This window comes from Plectropomus leopardus, chromosome 16 (genome assembly GCF_026936395.1).
Source record: "Plectropomus leopardus strain MGB_pleo_1.0 chromosome 16, ASM2693639v1, whole genome shotgun sequence".
NCBI classification, from domain to species: domain Eukaryota; kingdom Metazoa; phylum Chordata; class Actinopteri; order Perciformes; family Serranidae; genus Plectropomus; species Plectropomus leopardus.
Window position 1 is genome coordinate 24,532,755 of NC_142191.1, and position 21,570 is coordinate 24,554,324.

Consider the following 21,570-nt stretch of genomic DNA (forward strand, 5'->3'; position numbering starts at 1 on the left):
CTTGAAAAAAAAAAAAGAAGCCTAGAATGGCCACCTCTTATGGCTATCAGTAGTGGAAGATACATTTATGCAGTTATTGTACTTAGGCACAGTTTTGAGGTACTTTTGCTGTACTAGGGTATCTATGGAGTATTTATGTTTTATGCTTTTATGTAATTACTCTAATACATTTCAGCACTGACACTTTTGTCAACGAAAATGAAACATTGATTTTTTTTTTTTATCAAGATTTTTTTCTTCGCTTATCATCTTCTTGTATTTTCTTCATGGAAAAAATATATTTTATCTGATTTTAGGAATGCTGCTGCGCATTAAAGGATGTGTGCTCTTTTGCTGCATCGGTTTTCAAAATCTCGAGCTTCACTTTCAGAGGACGTCATCCGTCTGATTTTAGGTTTGCAAAGTTTACTGAATCCCTTTCAGTTTATAAGTAGCTTATCATGACCTCACTGCCATGTGCAGCTTTCATCCACACTGATACAGAGTTATTGATCTGGAGTCCAGTTCTCAGTACTTTTAAGTTAAGGCCGAAGACCTTTCTCTTTGCTGCCGCCTCAAATCAAATATTCATTGCTCTCTTCCTGCACTTTTGTATTTTAAACCCGTCTTTATTAGCATGTTTAAGATTTATATCCTTTACCTCTTTAATTGATTGTTCAATTGAATCTAAATTTTCTTTTGTAATGAACTTGCTTTCAGGAATATTGTTGTGGTTTTTTTTTTAGTTTTTATTACTAATTTATTTTTTTGTCTATGACCTATTCCTGTTTGATATGCAATAATTTGAACTTTTGCATCTCTTTTCAGTTTGCCCTGATATTTAAGTATCCAATAGCAAAGGAGGTATTTATTTGATTTTATTTTATTTGACCATTAAAAACAGTAACACAAAAAAAAAAAACAGGTAAAAAAAGAATACAGAAATAAAAACAGGGTGCTGGAGAGGGGCTCGTAGAAATACCTCACCTAAGGTAATAAAACAAATTACACATCATACAAGAAAAGATGTGACACCCTGTCATGAGAACTTGCCAGTTGTTTGTTTTGCATGGCTCACACCTGCATACTCTCATTTCACTCCCCACCCCTGCCATCCTCACACCAGCCACTAGATGCTCTCAGACCTTTTTGCTACTTCTGGTCACCTGACATCCTCTCCCACCTGCTCACACTTCCCTCATCCACCCTGCAGCACACACAGCAGCCCCTTTTCCCCAGTCAGTGGCCAATTTACGGCCAGCCTCTGTTGCTCTGGATCATGTCTTTATGTGTCTGCATCTTTTCACTGCCTCTCTCTGGTTTTCCAGTAGATTCTCGACCACTTGTGTTTGGACTTGGTTCACTCACCACACCAGTAAGACTTCACTTTTGTCATTAAATCACTAAACTGTCCCTGTCTGCCTCAGCTTACCGTATTCCAGTTCAAGTTCTACTTCCTCTGATTTGTGAAATTTACCCCCGTGACTCATACCCTATTTGAGTAAATTTTGTCACTATTGAGAGTTTGTCAAATGAGTAAAATCCCAAAATGGTTTGGACTTTATTAGTTTTATATTAGCTTTTTGATGCCTTTTCAAACATTTTAAGAATTATTGTTAGACTTTTGATGAGCAAATCACATATGCAGTTGTGAGATTATTATTTGACTATCTATTAGTCAACTGTGTCGGTGTCTCATTGACTACAAACCATCCAACGATAAAATGGTTTTCAGCAGCACCTGAGTGGTCATTTTTGTTGAATGAAGTAAAGCAGAAGTAAAACCAAACTTCAGCCAGAAATAAAAAGTCTGATCTGACAGACCACAAGGGGAATCGAAACTGTGATTGGTGTTGAGTTGTAGTGTCTGAAAATAGATCAGTGGCTTGTGTCCTTAAACTGTAGTGAACCACAACTTCCTCATCTGCTGCTGGGCCTGTTTTTAGTAAATCTCAGTGTGAGTCCTGAAGCTTTCTAATAAATTCATAAAAAGGGGCAGATAGCTGTAAGTTCCTAAGAAGGCTCTTTTAAAGAAGGATGAGGACAATATTACTTTCAGATAATTTGTTGGTTAGCTTAATATAGAAATATTAGCCTAATATAGAAAGATTTTCTATATTTTAAAAAAAATTGCATCAAAATTTTTTGGAATTTCTTAAAATTTGATGAAAAAACATCCATTTTTTGTAATTGTTATAAATTACGCAATATCAATTCTTTTATCATTATTATGGTTTATTGACTGACACAACTTTTTTAGTTTAGCTTGTACAGATTTTAGGGTTGTGAAGCATTTGAAGTGCATCATCACAATAAGTAAAAATATAAATGTAGGCCTTGGCAGGTCATTTTATTGCAGAGTTCAAAGGGTTAATAAAGCAGTGCCAACTTCCTGCTTCTTTTCTCTAGTTTGTCTTCAAAGAACTATTCGCAGGCCACCGTGATCTGACTCCTCTTTACTGTTAGACTGCTATTTATTATTGTTGCTGGCGGATTAGAAATCTACTGTTTAATGTCAATCAGTGTGAATGTACGTAGTGTTAACTGAATAACTAAAATATAATGGCTGCTTAGATTCAGAAAGATTAAAAAAACTGATGTGGGCTGAGCATTCAGGAGCATAGATTTAGCAATTTCAAAACAGTCACAATGAGGAAGTGACCAATTACTAAAGTCAGAGATTCTTAAGTTTCTTAATTTCTCTTCAGCACATCAGTTCAGAGGCTCTGACAGGTTAGAGCTAAAGAGACAGAAGAAACAACTAAAGATGGCTGAATTCAGGTGGATTAAAATGTCTTTATTTCTGACAGTGCTGCTTCCGTTTACAGGTAAGGATACATTTAATATGTGTGTGTAAATAACAGAAAACTCATGATTGTCATTAATTTTTCTTTCTCATCTGAAGTGAGTTTAGTTTACTCTAACTAACAATGAGGCACATATACAAACTAATATTATATTAACACTGACATCAATATTGATATTTGTCATTTTTCCTTATTCTGTATATCTATCTCTCACCCTCTCAGCAGAAGCAGCAAAATTTAATCCCCTCCTCTACACTGTCAGGGCTGGAGATGATGTCACGTTGCCTTGTGGAAATGTGATAGATGGTCAGAAAAGCTGTGGCATCGCCACATGGTTCTTCAGTGATTTAAATAGCATGCAAACAGTAGAGCTTGTTACTGATGGGGTGTTTAGTGAAATTGCCAGAAATAAATCAGACAGACTGAGTGTTACAGAGGAATGTTCTCTGGTTATAAGGAAGGTCACATATGACGATGTTGGACGCTATGTCTGCATACAGGTCCGATCAGAGCGGCCACAGGGTCTCCCTGCTAATATCGATCTGTCTGTTGTTTTTAGTGAGTATTTACATCATAATGTTTTGACCTCAAACTGTCTGATTAGAGCAATATACTGAAACTTTAGAATAACCCTGAATACAATGATGAATTTAACTCTTAATCTCCCTTTTCACCAGTGGAAGGCTATAAAATTGATGATGAGGCAATGCTGGACTGCGTTGTGCTGACATTTGGCCAGTGTATACACACAGTGAAGTGGCTGTTTCGGAGTCAAGAAGTGGTTACACACAACCACATTATGATGACGAGACGGTCTCGCTGTTTCGTCACCGTGGCCATTGATCTGTCTTCTCCCTTCATTTACACATTAAGATATGAGTTATTTACATGTGAAGTGACTCATGGTGACGACGTGCAGGTGTTTTCATTCAGATCTCAGTCCTCAGGTAAGAATCCAGGTGAGAGCATGTTGAGCTGTTTAACCCTTTGAAACCTGGAACAACACACTTTTCTGTCACTGCGTTCAGACGCCTTTACATACATACATTTAAACATGTGAAAGCAATGGGGAACTTGGAAAAAGATGGCCCATAAGTTGCAAAAAAAGAAAAAGAAAAAGACCTGATTATTAGTTTTATAAGAGAAAGAGAAATTATTAGAGGTAAATCATAAAAACACAGAAAATGTTTTTTAATCTTTTTTTTTATTTTTATTTTTAAAACCTAACCTGTAACTCATACCTTGTAGCTTCATTCTGTTTTTTTTTAAAGGCATCAAGCCAATTAACTAAAATATTTGTTTATTTTGTGGATTTGAAGTAATATTACATCACAGCAGTTTGCTGAATTATGTTCATCTGTTACAGTAACAGCAACAACAGAATCAACAACCGAAAAAGCCGATTACACCGCGACATTGTCCGCAATCGATGATGCTTCACCAGGACTACAAGGTAGTGGCTCAACATTTTTATGTATCTGTTTTGAACAATCCCTCTCTCTTTCTTTCTGCCACTTGTGTACTGTGTTTGAAGATATTCTCTTATTCAGTTAGATCTCAACCTGACAGCTAAATTCAGTTAGCAAAGACTTGCAGGCAAAAGAGCATGAAAAACACTTATTGTCTCTGTTTTTGCAGTTTGGGGTTCTCTGATTTGTGTTGCGCCAATAATAAAAGGTTGAATATCTTGAAATGCTCCACACAGTGACTGTCAATAAAACAGTATTTTGAAATGCTCCTTACATTCATACACACCCAAAAAACAGAAACAAGCAAACATGAGAAGAGAAAAAACTCACGTTTACTGAAAACTCCTGCTTTGTTTTTTTCTGGTTATACAAAGTAACATTTTAACACTATACTTAATGACCAGATTTTTTGGGAGCTTTCATCCACATCTTAACTGATATTCAATTTAAAGCTCCAGGAAGAACTCATAAGTGGGCTTTGATTTAAGTTTGCTTGTTTTAAATTTTAACTTGGTGATGGCACAAGGTGAAAATTCAGGGAATAGCCGAGGTTGCTTATTTATCCTGAAGGAAACATGAACGTCTGAGCCAAAGTTCAAGGCAAATAGCTGTTGAGACATTACACTGAAAAAAACAAAAACATCTACCCGCTGGTGGCACATGAGGATCACCAAAGTCATCAGGCTTCATCCTCTGGGGATCATGACAGACCGAACAAGCTCCTTCCTCTTAAAACAGATATATTGCGTATATTTTTTATACTAGGCTATTTTCATATATTTCTGTTGGGGGTTTTTTCAGTTGTTTCTTGACTTTTCTCCGATTGATGTAATGAACAAACACACAAAAAGCAAACTCCTTGTATGTAAAAACCTGCTTGGCAATAAACCCAATTCTGTTTCTTGACCCATGTTTTTGTGTTGCACAGCTTGTGCAGGTCGGTCTGCTCTGGACTACATCATGTTGGTGATGCGTGTGGCTGAAATCCTGCTAATAACTGTGATTACTGTCCTTCTCTTCAGAGCTCCATGTAAGTAAAATTCACACCAACATTTGTTCAGACTGATTAACAAATTATACGCTCAAAGCTGAAATCTTCCTCTGTGGTTGATTTTCCAGGGAGCCAGAGACCACCTGATGACAACACTGTGAGTTGGAAAAAAAATAATAAAAAAAGGAAATCATCGTTTTGAGCTGCTGGTGGTAACTGTGGATATTACTGTAATACATGACTGTCAATATCAAAGTTGTAAACTCAGCAAGAAGCCCAACAGTGAAATGTTTATTTCCCGCAGCCAACCGAGTAAAACTGGGATCAGACAGTAACTGATTGTGTATTCAGGTTCCTCTGACTCGCCGGTGAACCGAAAAGCTGAGAGAAAAATCTGGGAGTTTAGTTGTTATAAAAAAGTTATAAACTGCTCAGGTTTAAAGTTCAAAATGACTTGTTCAACTTTAACTCAAACGTTTCTTTGTTTTTCACAGGTGGTTCGTGATGGCACAGTTAACTATGAAAACGCTGGAGCCCCTTCTGTTTCTGTCAGACTCCGCTGATCACACCCACAGTTAGACATTTCTTCACAGCATTATTTTACATCAAAACATGGTTCCTTATGTCATTTTGATGTCTTAAATGAGTTCTTGTTTAATATATTGATTTTTTTTAAAACGTTGATACTGTGTTAAACCAGTTCTCACTTGCAGCCAGATATGAACACCTTGATTTCTTTTTTTTTTCTTTTCTAATTTTAATAAGCTTTTAACAGTGTTTTCTTTCTTGTCTTTTGGGCTCTGAAAATGTCCAGAAAACTACTTTCTTAGAAAGACATCCTTTTTAATTTATGCAGAGTTTTCTGATTGCCCTTTAATTTGTAAGCAGCTTATCATGACCTCATTGCTATGTGAAGGAAAACTCATTTTTATTCACTTTGATATGGAACTGTTGGTTTAGAGTCCAATATGTTTCTGCTAATCTTGTAGAGTTTGAATGAGCTTTGGTTCTTAATGGAGCCAGTTTTCTTCATTATAGCTGATAATGTGATCTGCTTAAAAAAAAAAAAGATTAAACTCTCATTTATGTAATTGTTTCATGTATTGTGCCTTTTAAAATAAAAGGTGAAATCCATATTGACTTTGGAGAGACAAAAATCAATCTGGGCTCCCACTTTCAATTAACAGTGGCATTTTTGTCACATTTTGGCTTTGTTTATGTGACATTTGTCCAACAGTACACAGTAACTTGCTATTTTATTTGAATGCTGTTAAAGTCGACATTTGTCTTCAGTCTTCTTTCTACAGAAAAAACGTAAAAGGGAATTTACAAGTTCAAAATAGTGTCAACACTAACTTTGTGTGACTATTAGCAGAATAGGGAACTGACAGATGAGTAAACACAAACATTTCATCATGTTGTGGCTTTATACCATTGTCATTTCAATACGCTCTTCTTTGGGTGTTTTTTGTTTGTTTGTTTGTTTGTTTAGTTTAGTTTTTATTTTGTGCGTGTTCTCCTTTTTTCACTTTTATGATTAATGAGATTTAAAACATAACAACACAAAACAACTTTGTGGATTGCGAACCAATTTGCTTTTGGTCAAAATACTTAGATTGGTTCAAAATTAGGTGTCTGAACCAGAACAAAACCCATTCCATGTTGGTGGAAAAGAGGTACCAGCAAACTGTCCATTTCCCAAGATTTCTATAAATAAAGACGATTCACCAATTTCCTCCACTTTTACCTTTATGGTCCAAGAAAACGAAGACAAAATTTGAAGCCATCTAGTCCATCCCCTACGCTAATAGCAAACCTTCCCTCTCACACCTTTTCCATCAACATAAACAAGTTCTGCTCTGGTTCTTGCACGTGATTTGAACAATTCGGAGCATTTCAACCAAAAATAAATTAGCAGGGAATGTTAAGAGGAAGAGAAAGTTAAGTTGGTTCCCAATGGGGACCATATCATAGCAGGTTTCCTTGACCAGAGTTGTGAGCCAAGACAGCATCAGTAGGCGTGTCATATTCTACAGTCTAGAGACAGAGGATGGAGTATTGCATGTAAGTCTACATCATTGTATCAGCAATAGTTGGTCTATGCTTGTTTTTTGGATTGATTACAATAGTTCTGCTCAAACATTGTGGTAATGGGACTGGTTCATTAGACGGCACCGGGGTCCCAACAATCCTGAGAGGAACCAGTTCAAGAACCAGAGCTAATCTGATGGAAAATTGGTATCTGTTGGGTTAAACATTCACACTGGACACTAAAATGTGTCAAAACACAGACAAACATCATCCAATCAATCAAGCTTTATTTTAGATGTTCTTATGGATGCACATGACTACCCACTATAAAGTAATATGAATGCGAACACGGTGACTACAGACTTCAGTGAGCACACAGTTAAGCATGAGAAACTACAGCGGAAGTGGTGACATCAAAGAGCTGCTGTTTTATTTAGCTGTGTGGTTGAGCCCAAATGTGAGAACTCTTGTGACAAACTCTATCATTTCATAACAGCATGAACAGATCAGACATTGCATTTAAGTTAATTTGGGATTTGTGGAGGCTTGGTGCTTTACCTCAAATTATTTCAAAACTATCAGACACTTAATATGTTCTGCTTTGTGTTTGTGTTTTTATCTGGTCCTTATCAGAGATTAAAACTTGCAGATCTATTCTGTTGTTGAGATCTCCATTTTCATCTAAACACTTTTCCTTCACTTCAAAAAACGAGCAAACACAAACAAAAATGTCTTACAGCCAGTAAAACAGCAAATTATCTGTGTCGTTCAGGGACACTATATTACGAAATGAGGAAGTGACATATCCTTAACCACAGTGGATACATACGGCTCTCCAGAAGTTTATAGACTCAGACAGTTTACAGCATCAGAACAGCAGAGACAGAAAGAAGACGCATGATGGCTGAATTCAGATGGATTAAAGTGTCTTTATTTCTGATACTGGGGCTTCAGTTTTCAGGTAAGGCTACAATTATCTGCCATTTAACAAAGGTATTTGTTTTTACTCCCGTCAAGTATAGGTGTAATGTTGCTGTTTAACTGCAGGACATCTTAATAAAACCTCTCTTCAGAAAACATGTTCGTTCCAGACGGGTCCTCGTGATTTATGTTTTGTTGTTTTTTGGGCACAATATTTGTATCATTTCTGACTCCATTTCACAGTAGCAGTGACAGAATGGACCCAACTTTTTACCTCCTCAATGTCACAATGCAAACGCAGACTGAAGCTCACTGTATGTTGAAAGGTCTATGGCATTTACTTAAATTTGCTCCTTTTCACACATGCCTTGAGATGTGATTAAGTACCATAGACATACTCACAGATGATTCTTCTATCTACAATTGAATAAGCTAACACTAACATTGAACCACAAAGTCATTTTCTGAGCTCATTTTTCATATTTCCCTCTTATTTCTCAACAGCAACATCTGAAAAATACACCTCTTTCATTGTCAGAGACGGAGATGAAGTCACTTTGCCGTCAAACGATGAGAGAGAGGATCAGGGTCAGTGTCGCAGCACTACTTGGTCCTTCATTTCAGGAAACTCGCCAACAGAGCTGGTCTTATATGGACAGATACGTAAAAAACCAAAAGCAGACCAACTGAATATCACAAAGAACTGTTCTCTGGTTATCAAGAGGGTCACACCTGAGGATGCTGGTCTTTACACCTGCCAACATCAATCACAAACTAATGCCATTTATCTGTTTGTTGTTAACAGTGAGTATTTACATCCTAAGGATTTCAGCTCAAACTGCCTTGAAATGATATACTGGCACATTGCAATAATTATGATTTCAGTGATAAATTTGACTCTTGTGTCTTCTCATGATATCTCCATCTTCACCAGTAACTCAACATCGGGACAACGAGAAGGTGACATTAAACTGCTCTGTGTCAACAAATGACGCATGTAAGCTCACAGTGAAGTGGCTGCATGAGGTTAACAGAGACATGAAGACATCGCCAAGTAGCTGCTCAGCTACTGCGACTTTTCAGACTTCTCTTTCTGAGTCAAAGCATCATGACTCATTCAAGTGTGAAGTGACTGATTATACTGGCAAAAAAGCAGTGTTCAGCTATCAGGTCTCTGATGAGAAAATGGGTGAGAAACAGATTTAATTTAATAAATCTAAAGTACTGAGAAGAGATCATTCTTTTTCATTTACTTAATGCGGATGTTAAAATTTAGGTATTTCCTCATTCTTTTTTTGTTATTTTGAACCAGGGGAGGACGAAGAAACTACAATGACAAAATCAACAACAAAAACACCAAGGACTGAACCGACATCCACAAAAACACCAGCAACTAGACCAACATCGACAAACAATACGACATCTGCAAACAACAATTCTCTGACAAAAGGACAAGGTGACTCAGTGTCTCATATATCTCTGTCTTTGGGTGTCTTTGTCTCCTTGTGTCTCTCCCTCACTCACTCTTTATTTGTTAAAGCATTAAATTATATCATTTCCAAAAGTCAAATGCTGTTCACTCATCTTGTGGCTACTCAATTTTTAAAAGAACAGAGGCTGCAGCCAAAAGTTTTAAAAATATATTTCTCTTTCCAGTTTGGTGGTGGTTCATTATTCTGGCTGTGGTTTTAGCAGCATTGTTTGTCGTGGTGCTCTTGAGGTGGAAGAGAGCTAAAGGTGAGAGTATTTGCTGATGATCTGAAAGTTAAAAAAAATAAATAAACCTAAGCTAAATTTGACTCCATCTTTTGTCTTTTCAGGGAACAATATACAGATGGAGGAAAACACTGTGAGTGTTTAAAATAATTATATTTTTATACATTTACCCTTAATGGCTGTTATCAGTGGTAATAAATGTATAGGTAGGATTAGGAGGGCCCTGCCACACATACCATTTGGCTGAGAAGGCCATCATCGGGCCATTTTCTATTATAACTATTATTTTCAAAAACAGCTTTGTCCCAATTGTAAAAATAAAAGAAAAAAAAAAACAAAAAAAAAGGGAAAGCAGGAGTAGCGGTGGTGAAATGTACAAATACAGGACTTTCACCCAGGATACTGGGATTGGAGTCACACGTGAAATCCATACTTACACCCAACCAAATAAGCATTTCTTTTTTTAAATAAACTGAAAGTCAAGCCTAGGTCTGACCCGCTAACTGCCATTGAATGGGCTGACAACGGCCCTCAAGACCTACTGTGTGTAGCGGGCCCCTGCTGAATAACATCATAATGGTAGCAGATGCTAACTTAAAATTTGTGGTAATTCTTGAATCATTCTTGAATGAAATTGGTTAAGTTTAGGCTAAGAACATCAGGGTATGTCAATCAGAGTGGGTCATGCCTCTTTAAAGTAGGACGGTCCGATGATGTCATTCCGCATAAATATCAGCGATGTGCTTCTGTTGGTGAGAGTGTGAAGCATACTTTCAGAGAAACAGCAACACGTATTTGTTTTTGTGATTGTAGGTTGTCGGACAAGTGGCTTTTTGGTCAATTTGGACATTATTCAGATAATTGGGTCTCGGAAATTGTGAGCCAAAATTACTGAGCCTAAATTACTTTGTAGAAGACCCAGAAATACAGGCACAGCATTGTTTAATGAAACAACGTTTGAAGAGTTCTGCAGACAGCCTAAATGCAGAAGTAACAATAGTTAAAATACAGACTCTGTCAGAATATTAAACAGTTGATTAGTATATTAGTGGAATAGTGTATGTATCCATGTTCCTGAAGAGTTTTGGTGTTGTCTTCTTTGTGCAGGCTGATCCTGAAGATGGTGTTGCCTACGTCTCCGTCAGCTTCACCAAGACGGCCACCAGCAAAACCCAGGTAAGCTCTCTTATCTGTTCATACTAGCGATGTTTGTGAATAATTAATATTATATTATTTAAAGAAAAATAACGAGTATCTCAACAGCTGAAAGCAGACTGACATGTAACTTTTAAAAATAGTCATGGTCACCTAGAGGATCAATTGTTTCCTCACATGTGGACATCACACACAAGATTTCCTATAATCTAATCCACAAAAAAGTGAAAGCAGAAAAGTCAGATTTTTAAGTATACTTGTGATCCTGTGTTTGAATGCCGTCTTCTTTTATTTCCAGGTTCAAAGAAATGACCGTGTTGTTGAAGGTGATGCAGTGACCTACAGCACTGTGAAAGCTCCATCCTCTTCTGCCGGAGCCTCAGCTGAACCCAGCAACCTCTGAGCTACTGTCAACAAACCAGACATATGAATCTGAAACGCGATTCGCTGACTGTTCATAGACAAATCAGCATGCCTTACAACAGTAGTTAAATCTCGCACGTCCACATGAGTCTAATAAGGGTAAAATGGTTTTTTTAAAACATGGTCCATAAAATTAACATTGAACATTTTGCTAAGAAAAGTCTTCTAATCAGTCATAAATTATATATTTAATGTTAGCCATTATGTATACTGTAGAAAACAAATCATGTTTTTTTACTGTCAAAAACCATGTTTTACCGAATTGTTAAAGCGGCCTTTTATGATAAAAGTATTGCTGCTAACATGATAAATTCATATTTCTTATAAAATAAAAAAGGATGAATATTCACAGTTGTTAATGCAATATATTAACGTCATTCCATTATATTTGGTGAAAAAATAATATCAGTATGATTTTTTTTTTCATCATTTCTGTGATGTTTTCAAAGTTCACTATTGCAGGTGAACATACCTGGAAATAATTTTAGCAGTGGTAATTCCATTGTCAAAATGTATATATGGTTGTATTCTAATAGATTACATTATAACAGTAAATCATGTTATTTAGATTTTTTTTCTCTCTTTTACCATTAACATGAATGAGCATCTCAACTGTTTGGCAGAGGACAATGTTTAAAAAAATATGTGATATGTTAAGAAAAATAAACATTGGTTTTTGTTACTATATCTCTAAGGACAAAAAATGCAAAGAAAAAAAACTTTTTACTTGGTGATGACTTTAAAGGACTAAAGCTGACTGGAACAAGGGATTTCTCATGTGGCAGTTTTAGCTTCTCTGTCCTTTTAGGCCCAAGTCTTCTTCTCCCAATCCCAGACCTGCCATCCTCCAACCTTCCACTAGACGATCTCAGGCTCTCTTGCCATTTCTGGTCAGCTGACATCCTCTCCCACCTACAAACCTGTTCCCACTTTCCTCATCAGCCCTGCAGTACACATGCTAACCCCTTTCCCCAGTCAGTGGCCAGTCCATCGCAGTTCTTATGTTGCTCATGCCTTATTTAACCCTTTGTAATCTGAGTCCTGTAACCTGGAATGCGTACCTTCCTGTCTGTATCCTTTTCTGTCTTGTTCCAATTTTGTTAGTGGATTTTCGGTCTGTTGTGTTTGGACTTCAACCCTCACCAGTAAACCTACAGTATGTACCCTCACTGTTGTTATTAAACCATTGAACTGTCCCTGTCTGCCTCACCTGTCTGTGTTTCAGTTATGTTTCCTCTTAATTCACCCTCGTAGCTCATCCTTTATTTGAGTAAATGCTGTCACTCTTGAGAATCATATTAAAAAGCTTAATGAGTGAAAATCCAAAATAGTTTGGACTTAAGACTTTAATAGTTAAGACTTATTAGACTTACTAGAAATTATTAGCAACAAGTAATTCATAGTTCTGGCATATCTGCTCAGCTTCATCATTAAATGTAAGTAAGCAGTGCTCAGTTTTCGATGGGCTCAAACATCGAGGCAAGAAAAATGTTTTCAACATTTTACTACTAACAGACTGTTACCCACACTCTGACCAAAACACCCTTCCTTCCCTTCTCAAGAAATTAAAAATGACTGCAAAAATACAATGAGGAACAAACAGGCCGCAGACCAGTGATGCATCCCTTTATCTGTCCTCTCCCAGCTGCAAAGACATTATCATATTAAACCGTGGACAACAAAAGTGGAGTTATGGTCAGTAAGAAGTTTGACTCTGTTCATGTGACAAACATCATCATGGCTGCCTGTCTGATAAATACCATCTTATGAAAACAAGTTGTATTTTCGCAAAGCATCCGACATCTGACAACTTCCTCAGTCTTCCACTTTTTTCTTCTCTTCAGTCATCTCCTCGTTGATTTGGTCGCTAAATTTCCTTTTAATAGTCATGGTAATACTATTTGAGGTTACAGGCCAGAATTTTAACTTCATTGGGTGATTTGGATGATTACAGGTGGCTACTTATTTGTCTGATTTAACACTTACTACACTTAACACGAGCCTGAAACTCGTCTGAAACACATCTGTTCTTTATAACCACACAAGGCCGGTTTCCTCTTTTTTAATTTTAGAAAAATCTCATCTGCATTTCTGCATCCCACATGCTCTTTCCAGTATCACAGGACATTTGTCACACTGTAGTGACCTCTGAACGTTTATCGTCGGTTACTTCATGCGTCATTGATATAAACTGTGGATTGTTATCTGGGTATTATGATCTCAATGTGAGTGAATGTGGATGAGAGAGTCAAAAAAAAATGATGAAAGAAAACATTGCATATTTTATGTTCTTTGTGTGTTCAACTGTGTGCTGTTTTTTGTGCACTGTATATAGCTTATCTATGCTCTATTTGGGAGAGGCTAAATTTCTACGGTGGACAATAAGTCTAATCAAATAAAATGCTTCTCACCTCCAGCTAAATAATTCAAAACCCTGACATGAAAAAAAACTGAAGAAGTTATGAGGAAGTCACACTTTGAGAATCACAGGAAGCACTGTATATGTGCATAACCTATGCATAACTCTGCAGTTTAGACTGTGAAAATCAGAGCTAGAAGAACGATGGTGGCATTTGGATGGATTAACATGTTTTTATGTCTGATACTGGTGCTTCAGCTTAGAGGTAATTATACAAATTACACACTGAAACTTCATGAATACTACTAATGTTACTTCAGGAAGTAAATGTAATTAATAAGGCAGCCATGTCAAGTGAATGCTGCTTTTACTTTAAAGCTAAGAAAAGGGACATTTACAGACAAGCCAACCATCAAAATACTTTGTCTTAGTCTTACTCTAATTTAATTAGACTTTTCATGTTTTTTTCTCATTGTGTCTTCAGTAACTGTACAGAATCCAACCCCGTATGCTGCCAGAGTCGGAGTTACTGTCTCGCTTCCTTGTAAAGGTTTGACAGATTATCAGTGCAGCAGTATTACCTGGCTCTTCAGTCACTCTGGCAGATCAATAACGCTGCATGAACATGGAAAGATTCTTGAAGCTAAATCAGGGCAGCTGAGTGTTGGATCTAACTGTTCTCTGAATATAAAGATGGTCACACTTGAGGATGCTGGTCGTTACACCTGCAGACAGTTCAGATCAGGACAGCAACACGGTGAGGACACTGTCTATGACATCTCTGTTGTTAATGGTGAGTATTTACATCATAATGTCTTGTTAGAACAATACACTGAAATATTACAATACATGTGATTATAGTGATGAAGCTTATTTGTAATGATGTCATGTTAAAGTGCTGTACTACTGTTTTGACTATGAATGGTTAAAACACTCTGATGAGGCTGTATGAGTGTAACGTTAATATATCAATAGTCAAGACCACTCTGTCACTGTGACCTTTATGACTGTCTATGAAGAGGAACTGCAAAGCAAGAAATATTTTGTAAATTAAATGTATAGATGACAAAATTCTTTCACTAATTATGATAAGATGGAGAATGATAATTACTTTTTGCTATTTGTCCAGGTGAGGAAACAAATACATCCCCAATTAAACCAGGAGCAGCAACATCAACAACAATTAAATCAGCATCCAAAGGAACAAGTACATCAAAAACAGCAAAACCGAAAGCAACAAAATCAAAATCCGGGCCCAACACAACTGCAACCAATGGTCCACCAAAAAAACAAGGTGACTTCACATTTATTTTTTTCGGTTTGGCTGATTCTTCATCCCGGTAACAGTTTTTACATACTTCTGAGATAGAAAATGCAACAAAAACATGTGACCTAACCTTTTTTGATTCTCTTTCCAGCTTGGTGGTGGTGGTTGATCATCATTTTGGCTGTGGGCTTGACACTGCTCATAATAACAGTTGTGTTACTCATTAAATGGAGGAGAGCCAAAGGTGAGAAGATTCACAGATGGAAGTTTTATGTATAGGTTTATGAAGTTGTTAAATACCAGTATTTTGACTGTGTAAGCCTGATTTTTTTATTTTTATTTTTTGTCTTTTCAGGAAACAAAACAAAAACAGGTGAAAACATGGTGAGTTTACATTGGGCAAATTATTTACAGCAGAAACAGAACAGAGTGCATTGTAATGAAACTATGAGGTTCATCTTTAGGTGAAAGCGAAATACGCAAACACACAGTGACGCAATCTGCTTCAGCAACCAGTCGGGACGCACAGTGACTCTTAAAATTATGATGCAATTAGAACTGAGCTGAAGTGAAACAAAAGTGATGAGAACAGTAGTATAAGTATATATATAGCCCACATGTTAGTCCACATGTCCCCGAGCAGCCATGATGTTGTCTTGTCTGTGCAGGCTGATTCTGTAGATGGTGTTTCCTACGCCTCCATCAGCTATACCAAGAGGAACAACAATAAAGTCCAGGTAAGCTGTTTGACTGCTTACACTGAGGACTGAAGTGAATTTAACAAGACATCATCCAACTTGTCTAATACCGACGCTTGGTCACTGGTCCTACATGTTGGGCTGTGACGCTCAAGGTACCACCTCTAGTGTCAGTTTTGGACAAGTCAAGGACGATTTTTTGTCTGTTAATCACTTACACTCACTACATACCATGTTCATGTGTATGTGATTAATGTGATGTGTCCCAGGTTCAAGATAAAAATGATGATGAAGATGATGCAGTGACCTACAGCACTGTGAAAACATCCTCATCTCCTGCTGGAGCCTCTGCTGATCTCAATGACCTCTATGCTACTGTCAACAAACTAAACAAATAATATGTCACCTATTGATAGCAACGTGTTGCTCAGATATCAATTGCATGATCTATTAAGCGTGAGTCTTTGTAGAGTAAAATTATCCATGTTCCCCTTTTATGATTTTTTGTAATGAAGATTTTGACATCAGGCTTTTTTTTTGTTAATTTAACTCTTGCTAGTGTTTGTATTTAATGGTTGCTTGTCCTCCTTTTTCATGACCATTTAACTTCTCTCTTAATCACTATCTTTATGTATATGAACCTGAACATGAACAAATCTAATAAATCATGATGTATTTTTATGAATTAAGCTACCTGATAGTATACAAATGAGGTAAAATTAGCCCTTTCTGCAGCATATGATGGACACATTAATGCATCAATAATGCTAATCCAATCAAAAATCATAATTTATCATGAACAGGGACTTTCTGAACAATGACGCTTTAACTTTTGGTACTTTCTGCATATTTTGGTGGAAATACTTCCTGTGCTTTCACTTAAGATTTTAAACGCAGGACCTTACATTGTAACATAATATTTGTACACTGTGGTATTACTACTTCCGGTCTAAGTACTGAGTAGAGAGATCTGAGTCTTTAAAAACTGATTATTATAACCTCAATAAGGGTGCAATCTGTTATAGATCTGTTGTGTTAGACTGCAGTAATTTCAGCTAGTGCTATATACAGGTTGTGATAGCATGAATACAGTTTGTGGATGTTGTTTAGTTTTTGTTTTTAAGTTAAATTTTAGGTACACCCTAACCCCTGATGTAAAGTATGAATAAATGAAGGAACTTGTTATTTGTCGACTGTCTGTCCCAGTGAGTCTCATGTGTTACTGATGTTTAACTTTAGTTTCATTTAAGGCCAAAACCTCCAGAGCTCTGCTGCTGTTGTTGTCCACATTCTCACCAAATTACTTCTCCTTCAGTTCTCAGAAAAATTCTGCTAAGATACAATGAGGAACCAACAGGTCCCAGAGCAGTAAAACGTCCCCTTATCTGTGTTCTTGCAGCTGCAACAGTATTAATGTATTGCACCAGGGATGTCATGAGTCAAATTCTAGTGTGCTAGGAGTTGGACTTTTAATCAGTCTGTCCATTTGTCAAACATCACCATGAATTCGTCTTTTTTTTTTTGATAAACACCATCTAAAGAACTCAAGATGCATTATTACAAAAGTTTCTGTTGACCAACAACCGCTACATGTTCAACTTCCTCAAAAATCTTCTTTTAACGGTGGGACTGAACATGATGTTGGTTTGATTACTACACTGCCTTGTCACGGCCATGATAGTACTAAAAGAGGTTAAAGAGAGACACTGTATGTAACGAGCATGTGCAGTTTATCCTGAAAAAGGGGATTTATTGGGATTTCACATTTTTAGCGCTACATAAATGTGTTTTCTGCTCACAGATACCCAAAAGAGTAGGTCAGAATCTTGTGTGGCCACCATTTGTCTCATGCATTCACATGCAAATCATAGGATATAATGCAATATGATACGATATGATATACTTTATTGTCCCAGTAGGGGAATTTGTCTTGGACTCAGATGCTGCACCCATATATGTCTTAAAATCACAATATAAATGAACCTGCTGTACCAAATCACACCAATAATTTGCACATAGGCAATGCATTGGTATTGTGTCATGTGATCAAACTGTACATTTAAATCAAACAGATTTTAGCTTTCAAATATCATTTTATCCTTAATTTAACTCGTGAAAAACTGGAGCATAAAGAAATGGCGCTTTTCTGTTTTTGTTCAGAGTAAATTTGACAGCTGACAATAGAGACAAAAAACTTTTTTATGCGGAAGTCTCACTTTGTTTAGCACAGGAAGTACCTTATCTATAGGTATAACCGATGCAAAACTCAGGTTCAGAGACTCTGACAGTTCAGTGTGAAAGCCAGAGACAGAGAACAACAATGATTACATTCAGATGGATTTACATGTTTTTATTTCTGATTCTGGTGCTTCGTTTTACAGGTAAGGGTACAAATTACAAATTTAAATTTTATTTAAATAAACAATTTATATTACTTTATTACTGGTAATATTTCATAAATATATTTTAGGGCACTAACCTTCATTATCTCAGTCAACAAAGTCAAGTGAATGCTGCTTTTAGTTTAGGGTCTTGAAAGTCAAGAAAAAGACACGTTGACCATCAACGTATGAGTCTTACTGAGATTGAAGTTGATTTTTTTTTCTCATTGTGTCTTCAGTAACTGTACAGAATCCAACCCCGTATGCTGCCAGAGTCGGAGTTGCTGTCTCGCTTCCTTGTAAAGGTTTGAGAGATTATCAGTGCAGCAGTATTACCTGGCTCTTCAGTCACTCTGGCAGATCAATAACGCTGCATGAACATGGAAAGATTCTTGAAGCTAAATCAGGGCAGCTGAGTGTTGGATCTAACTGTTCTCTGAATATAAAGATGGTCACACTTGAGGATGCTGGTCGTTACACCTGCAGACAGTTCAGATCAGGACAGCAACACGGTGAAGACACTGTGTATGACATCTCTGTTGTTAATGGTGAGTATTTACATCATAATGTCTTGTTAGAACAATACACTGAAATATTACAATACATGTGATTATAGTGATGAAGCTTATTTGTAATGATGTCATGTGCTGTACTACTGTTTTGACTATGAATGGTTAAAACACACTGATGAGGCTGTATGAGAGTAACGTTAATATAGCAATAGTCAAGACCACTCTGTCACTGTGACCTTTATGACTGTCTATGAAGCGAAAGTGCAAAGCAAGATATATTTTGTAAATTAAATGTATAGATGACAAAATTCTTTCACTAAATATGATGAGATGGAAAATGATAATTACTTTTTGCCAACACAACTGCAATCCGTGTTTCTCATGGTGAGTATTTACTTTGTAATGTCTTGTAAGAACAATACACTGAAACAATACAATAATACTGATTACAGTGGTAAATTTAATTTTACTCTTATAAAACATTGTAATCCTGTGCTGACAAATGTGGATGGCATAAAATCACATTGATGAGGCTCGTTCACTGTGACGTTTATGACTTTGTACCATAAGTAATTAAAGTACAGTGTTAAATGATGATGGTTATTAATGTAAATAAATGTTTTTCATTTATCCAGGTAAAGCCTATTGCCATAATATTTATTCTGCAAACTAGGGATACATATATTTGTGTGGTTCATACATATCACATTAACATTTCTAAAGTGACGTACAATATGAACTGACTTTGCTGTCATGAGGTGAAGGAAATGCAGTGCGGCAGACGCCTGCCAAGCTGCAGACTGTTTGAGACCAACAAGCAACAAAACTGGTGTCATCCATGCGTATTCCAGCGGCTTTTTAGCCATCAAGCACTGGTGTTTTTTAGTGATCTCTTCCTGTTTTCACTGAGAATGATGACACACATTAAGACTTCACTGCATTTCCTGCATGGATAATGCCACAAAAAGCAGTTGTATTTTACCGCAACAGTGCTGCATTTCTTGCCTGGCTTTTCCTGTGGGGAGAGCTACATTTCCTGCTGGGTGAGTGCCACTAAAACGTGGTACTTCCAGCCAAAACATAATCCTTACCATAACCAGGTGGTTTTTGTGTCTCGACATCGCCACACATTAACTACTGTATTGCAGAGATGTCAAGTTTCAATGTGAAGTTTACACAATCCGCTGTGTGGAAATGTATTGTATCTTTAGTTGGAAGAAAGGTACAATGCCAACATTTATTCTGGAGATTGTGTTGACAGGTGAAGACACAATCACAGCAACACCTAAACAAATGACAATTAAAACAACTAAAGCACCAACAACAATGACAAAAACCACAACAGCCTGGACGCACACAACAGCAACTGCAGTCAACTGTCCAACAGCAAAACAAGGTGATATCAATTTCATATTTTTGTCTCCTTCTTTAGATCAGTTGTAGTCAGTGTATTTTCACACATCGAAAATACAATATGCAGTATAAGAACATGGAAATTTTCTTTCCAGACTGGTGGTTGAGGCTCACCATTGTGTCTGTGGGTTTAGCTGCACTCATAATAATTGTTGTGGCCGTCAACATGTGGACGAGAAATAAAGGTGAGAACATTCACAGATAAAAAGTTTGGTGAACCTGGATTTTACTGTGGAAACTAAAGTCAACTTTTTCGCTCGTCTTTTCAGAGAAGAGGACACAGATGGAAGAAATCACTGTGAGTTTCACAGCTAATAATGAAATGTTTTTACTGTTGGTACTTACACACTTCAGAATAAACTGTAGATACAGAGGAAGACAATAACAAACAGGTCAAGTGAGCTGGATGCAAAAATAAGTGAAACATGACAATATAATGTAGTTTAATACAACACTGACACAAATACAGAGATCTGAATCAGCTCCTCTTTGACACAAACTGCACATGATGAGGTCGACAGTAAAGGGCAGCTTCACTTAAATGACATCATGTTGTGCAGTGGACGCCTCCAGATCACAGCTGTGGGATTGGAAAGTGTGTGTTTGATTGTGTTGTGTTGTTTCTCACAGGTGTGTTATGATGAAGATGATGGTACAGTGAACTATGAAAACATCACACCCTCTGATAGAGTTTGACCAACACTTCTGCCTCCTTAAGATCAACTCATCATGTTTTACAAAACTGAAAAATTGTAAAAAAAAAAAAAAATAAAACTGACAAAAAAAATCCTAAAGTCATTTTGAAAGACTTACTTTTGTTTTAGTCTGATGTGTATTTCTGCATCAGCTGTAAAAACTTTTCTCATTTGCAGTCAGTTTAGGAAAACAGCAGCTGGAATTATCTTCATTGAACAGCAAAGACCATTTCACTCTTGCTCTCTTTCTTAATTTGTCTTCCAGCTGAAGATTTTAAAGCTGACTTTCAGATTTACTGGCTGTTATTGAATCCACAGCAGCTTGAGCTCAGTTTCATGTCTCCATGTGCAGAAATTTAATCTATTTTCATTTAACATTGCTGTTAATATATTTGTTGTGTTGTTAATATGTTTTTCAGTGAGTTTTTAGTCTTCATGGAGTCAGTAACATTCTTCTCTGTATATATCTGATAACAATTTCATCTGCAAATAAAGAAGTATACATTTAGAATGATAAATATGAGTATGGGACTGGGATGATTTTTTTTATTATGCCTTCGTGCCAGTGATAACTGTGGCTGCTCAGAGACATTTATGTTTTCAGGTTGTCTGTCCCATTCATGTGAACCAATATTTGAAGAGTGTCTTGTTATGCTGATGTTATGTGCCCATATAAAGCAACAAGTGAGATATATATATATGTATACACAGTCAATTATTTTCTGTAACCACTCGTCCTTGTAAAGATCGCGG

General features: G+C 36.7%; 3 protein-coding genes across 3 annotated transcripts; all 3 read left to right on the top strand.

Moving 5' to 3' along the window:
• The first annotated feature begins 1,133 nt into the window (after window positions 1-1,133).
• LOC121955648 (uncharacterized) lies at window positions 1,134-17,001 on the top strand. The gene is made up of 17 exons (XM_088089750.1): window positions 1,134-1,354; window positions 2,688-2,807; window positions 3,009-3,344; window positions 3,464-3,745; window positions 4,153-4,239; window positions 5,184-5,285; window positions 5,375-5,403; window positions 5,741-5,808; window positions 12,301-12,382; window positions 12,458-12,648; window positions 13,138-13,187; window positions 14,336-14,644; window positions 14,981-15,145; window positions 15,270-15,362; window positions 15,474-15,502; window positions 15,787-15,855; window positions 16,086-17,001. The coding sequence occupies exons 1-17, from the start codon at window positions 1,267-1,269 to the stop codon at window positions 16,212-16,214; spliced, it is 2,229 nt and encodes a 742-aa protein (XP_087945876.1). The 5' UTR covers window positions 1,134-1,266; the 3' UTR covers window positions 16,215-17,001.
• On the top strand, window positions 7,849-12,457 carry LOC121955799 (uncharacterized). The gene is made up of 8 exons (XM_042503882.2): window positions 7,849-8,238; window positions 8,703-9,002; window positions 9,133-9,387; window positions 9,511-9,654; window positions 9,855-9,935; window positions 10,019-10,047; window positions 11,022-11,090; window positions 11,368-12,457. Exons 1-8 carry the CDS (start codon window positions 8,175-8,177, stop codon window positions 11,470-11,472), a joined length of 1,047 nt encoding a protein of 348 aa, XP_042359816.2. The 5' UTR covers window positions 7,849-8,174; the 3' UTR covers window positions 11,473-12,457.
• Window positions 17,002-17,146: 145 nt separating the features above from the next.
• LOC121955874 (uncharacterized) lies at window positions 17,147-20,327 on the top strand. The gene is made up of 4 exons (XM_088089751.1): window positions 17,147-18,197; window positions 18,437-18,803; window positions 19,858-20,105; window positions 20,218-20,327. Exons 1-4 carry the CDS (start codon window positions 18,074-18,076, stop codon window positions 20,325-20,327), a joined length of 849 nt encoding a protein of 282 aa, XP_087945877.1. The 5' UTR covers window positions 17,147-18,073.
• Window positions 20,328-21,570: the final 1,243 nt, after the last annotated feature.

Coding starts and splice junctions, on each gene's coding strand:
- LOC121955648 (XM_088089750.1), top strand. CDS start 1,267: ATGTGTCTGCATCTTTTCACTGCCTCTCTCTGGTTTTCCAGTAGATTC. Junction 12,383..12,457: donor AGGCTCTCTTGCCATTTCTG/GTCAGCTGACAT, acceptor ACATGCTAACCC/CTTTCCCCAGTCAGTGGCCA. Junction 14,645..14,980: donor TGACATCTCTGTTGTTAATG/GTGAGTATTTAC, acceptor CTATTTGTCCAG/GTGAGGAAACAAATACATCC.
- LOC121955799 (XM_042503882.2), top strand. CDS start 8,175: ATGATGGCTGAATTCAGATGGATTAAAGTGTCTTTATTTCTGATACTG. Junction 9,003..9,132: donor TTATCTGTTTGTTGTTAACA/GTGAGTATTTAC, acceptor CATCTTCACCAG/TAACTCAACATCGGGACAAC. Junction 9,388..9,510: donor GGTCTCTGATGAGAAAATGG/GTGAGAAACAGA, acceptor ATTTTGAACCAG/GGGAGGACGAAGAAACTACA.
- LOC121955874 (XM_088089751.1), top strand. CDS start 18,074: ATGCAAAACTCAGGTTCAGAGACTCTGACAGTTCAGTGTGAAAGCCAG. Junction 18,804..19,857: donor ACTGAAATATTACAATACAT/GTGATTATAGTG, acceptor ACTGTATTGCAG/AGATGTCAAGTTTCAATGTG. Junction 20,106..20,217: donor CTGTCCAACAGCAAAACAAG/GTGATATCAATT, acceptor TTTTCTTTCCAG/ACTGGTGGTTGAGGCTCACC.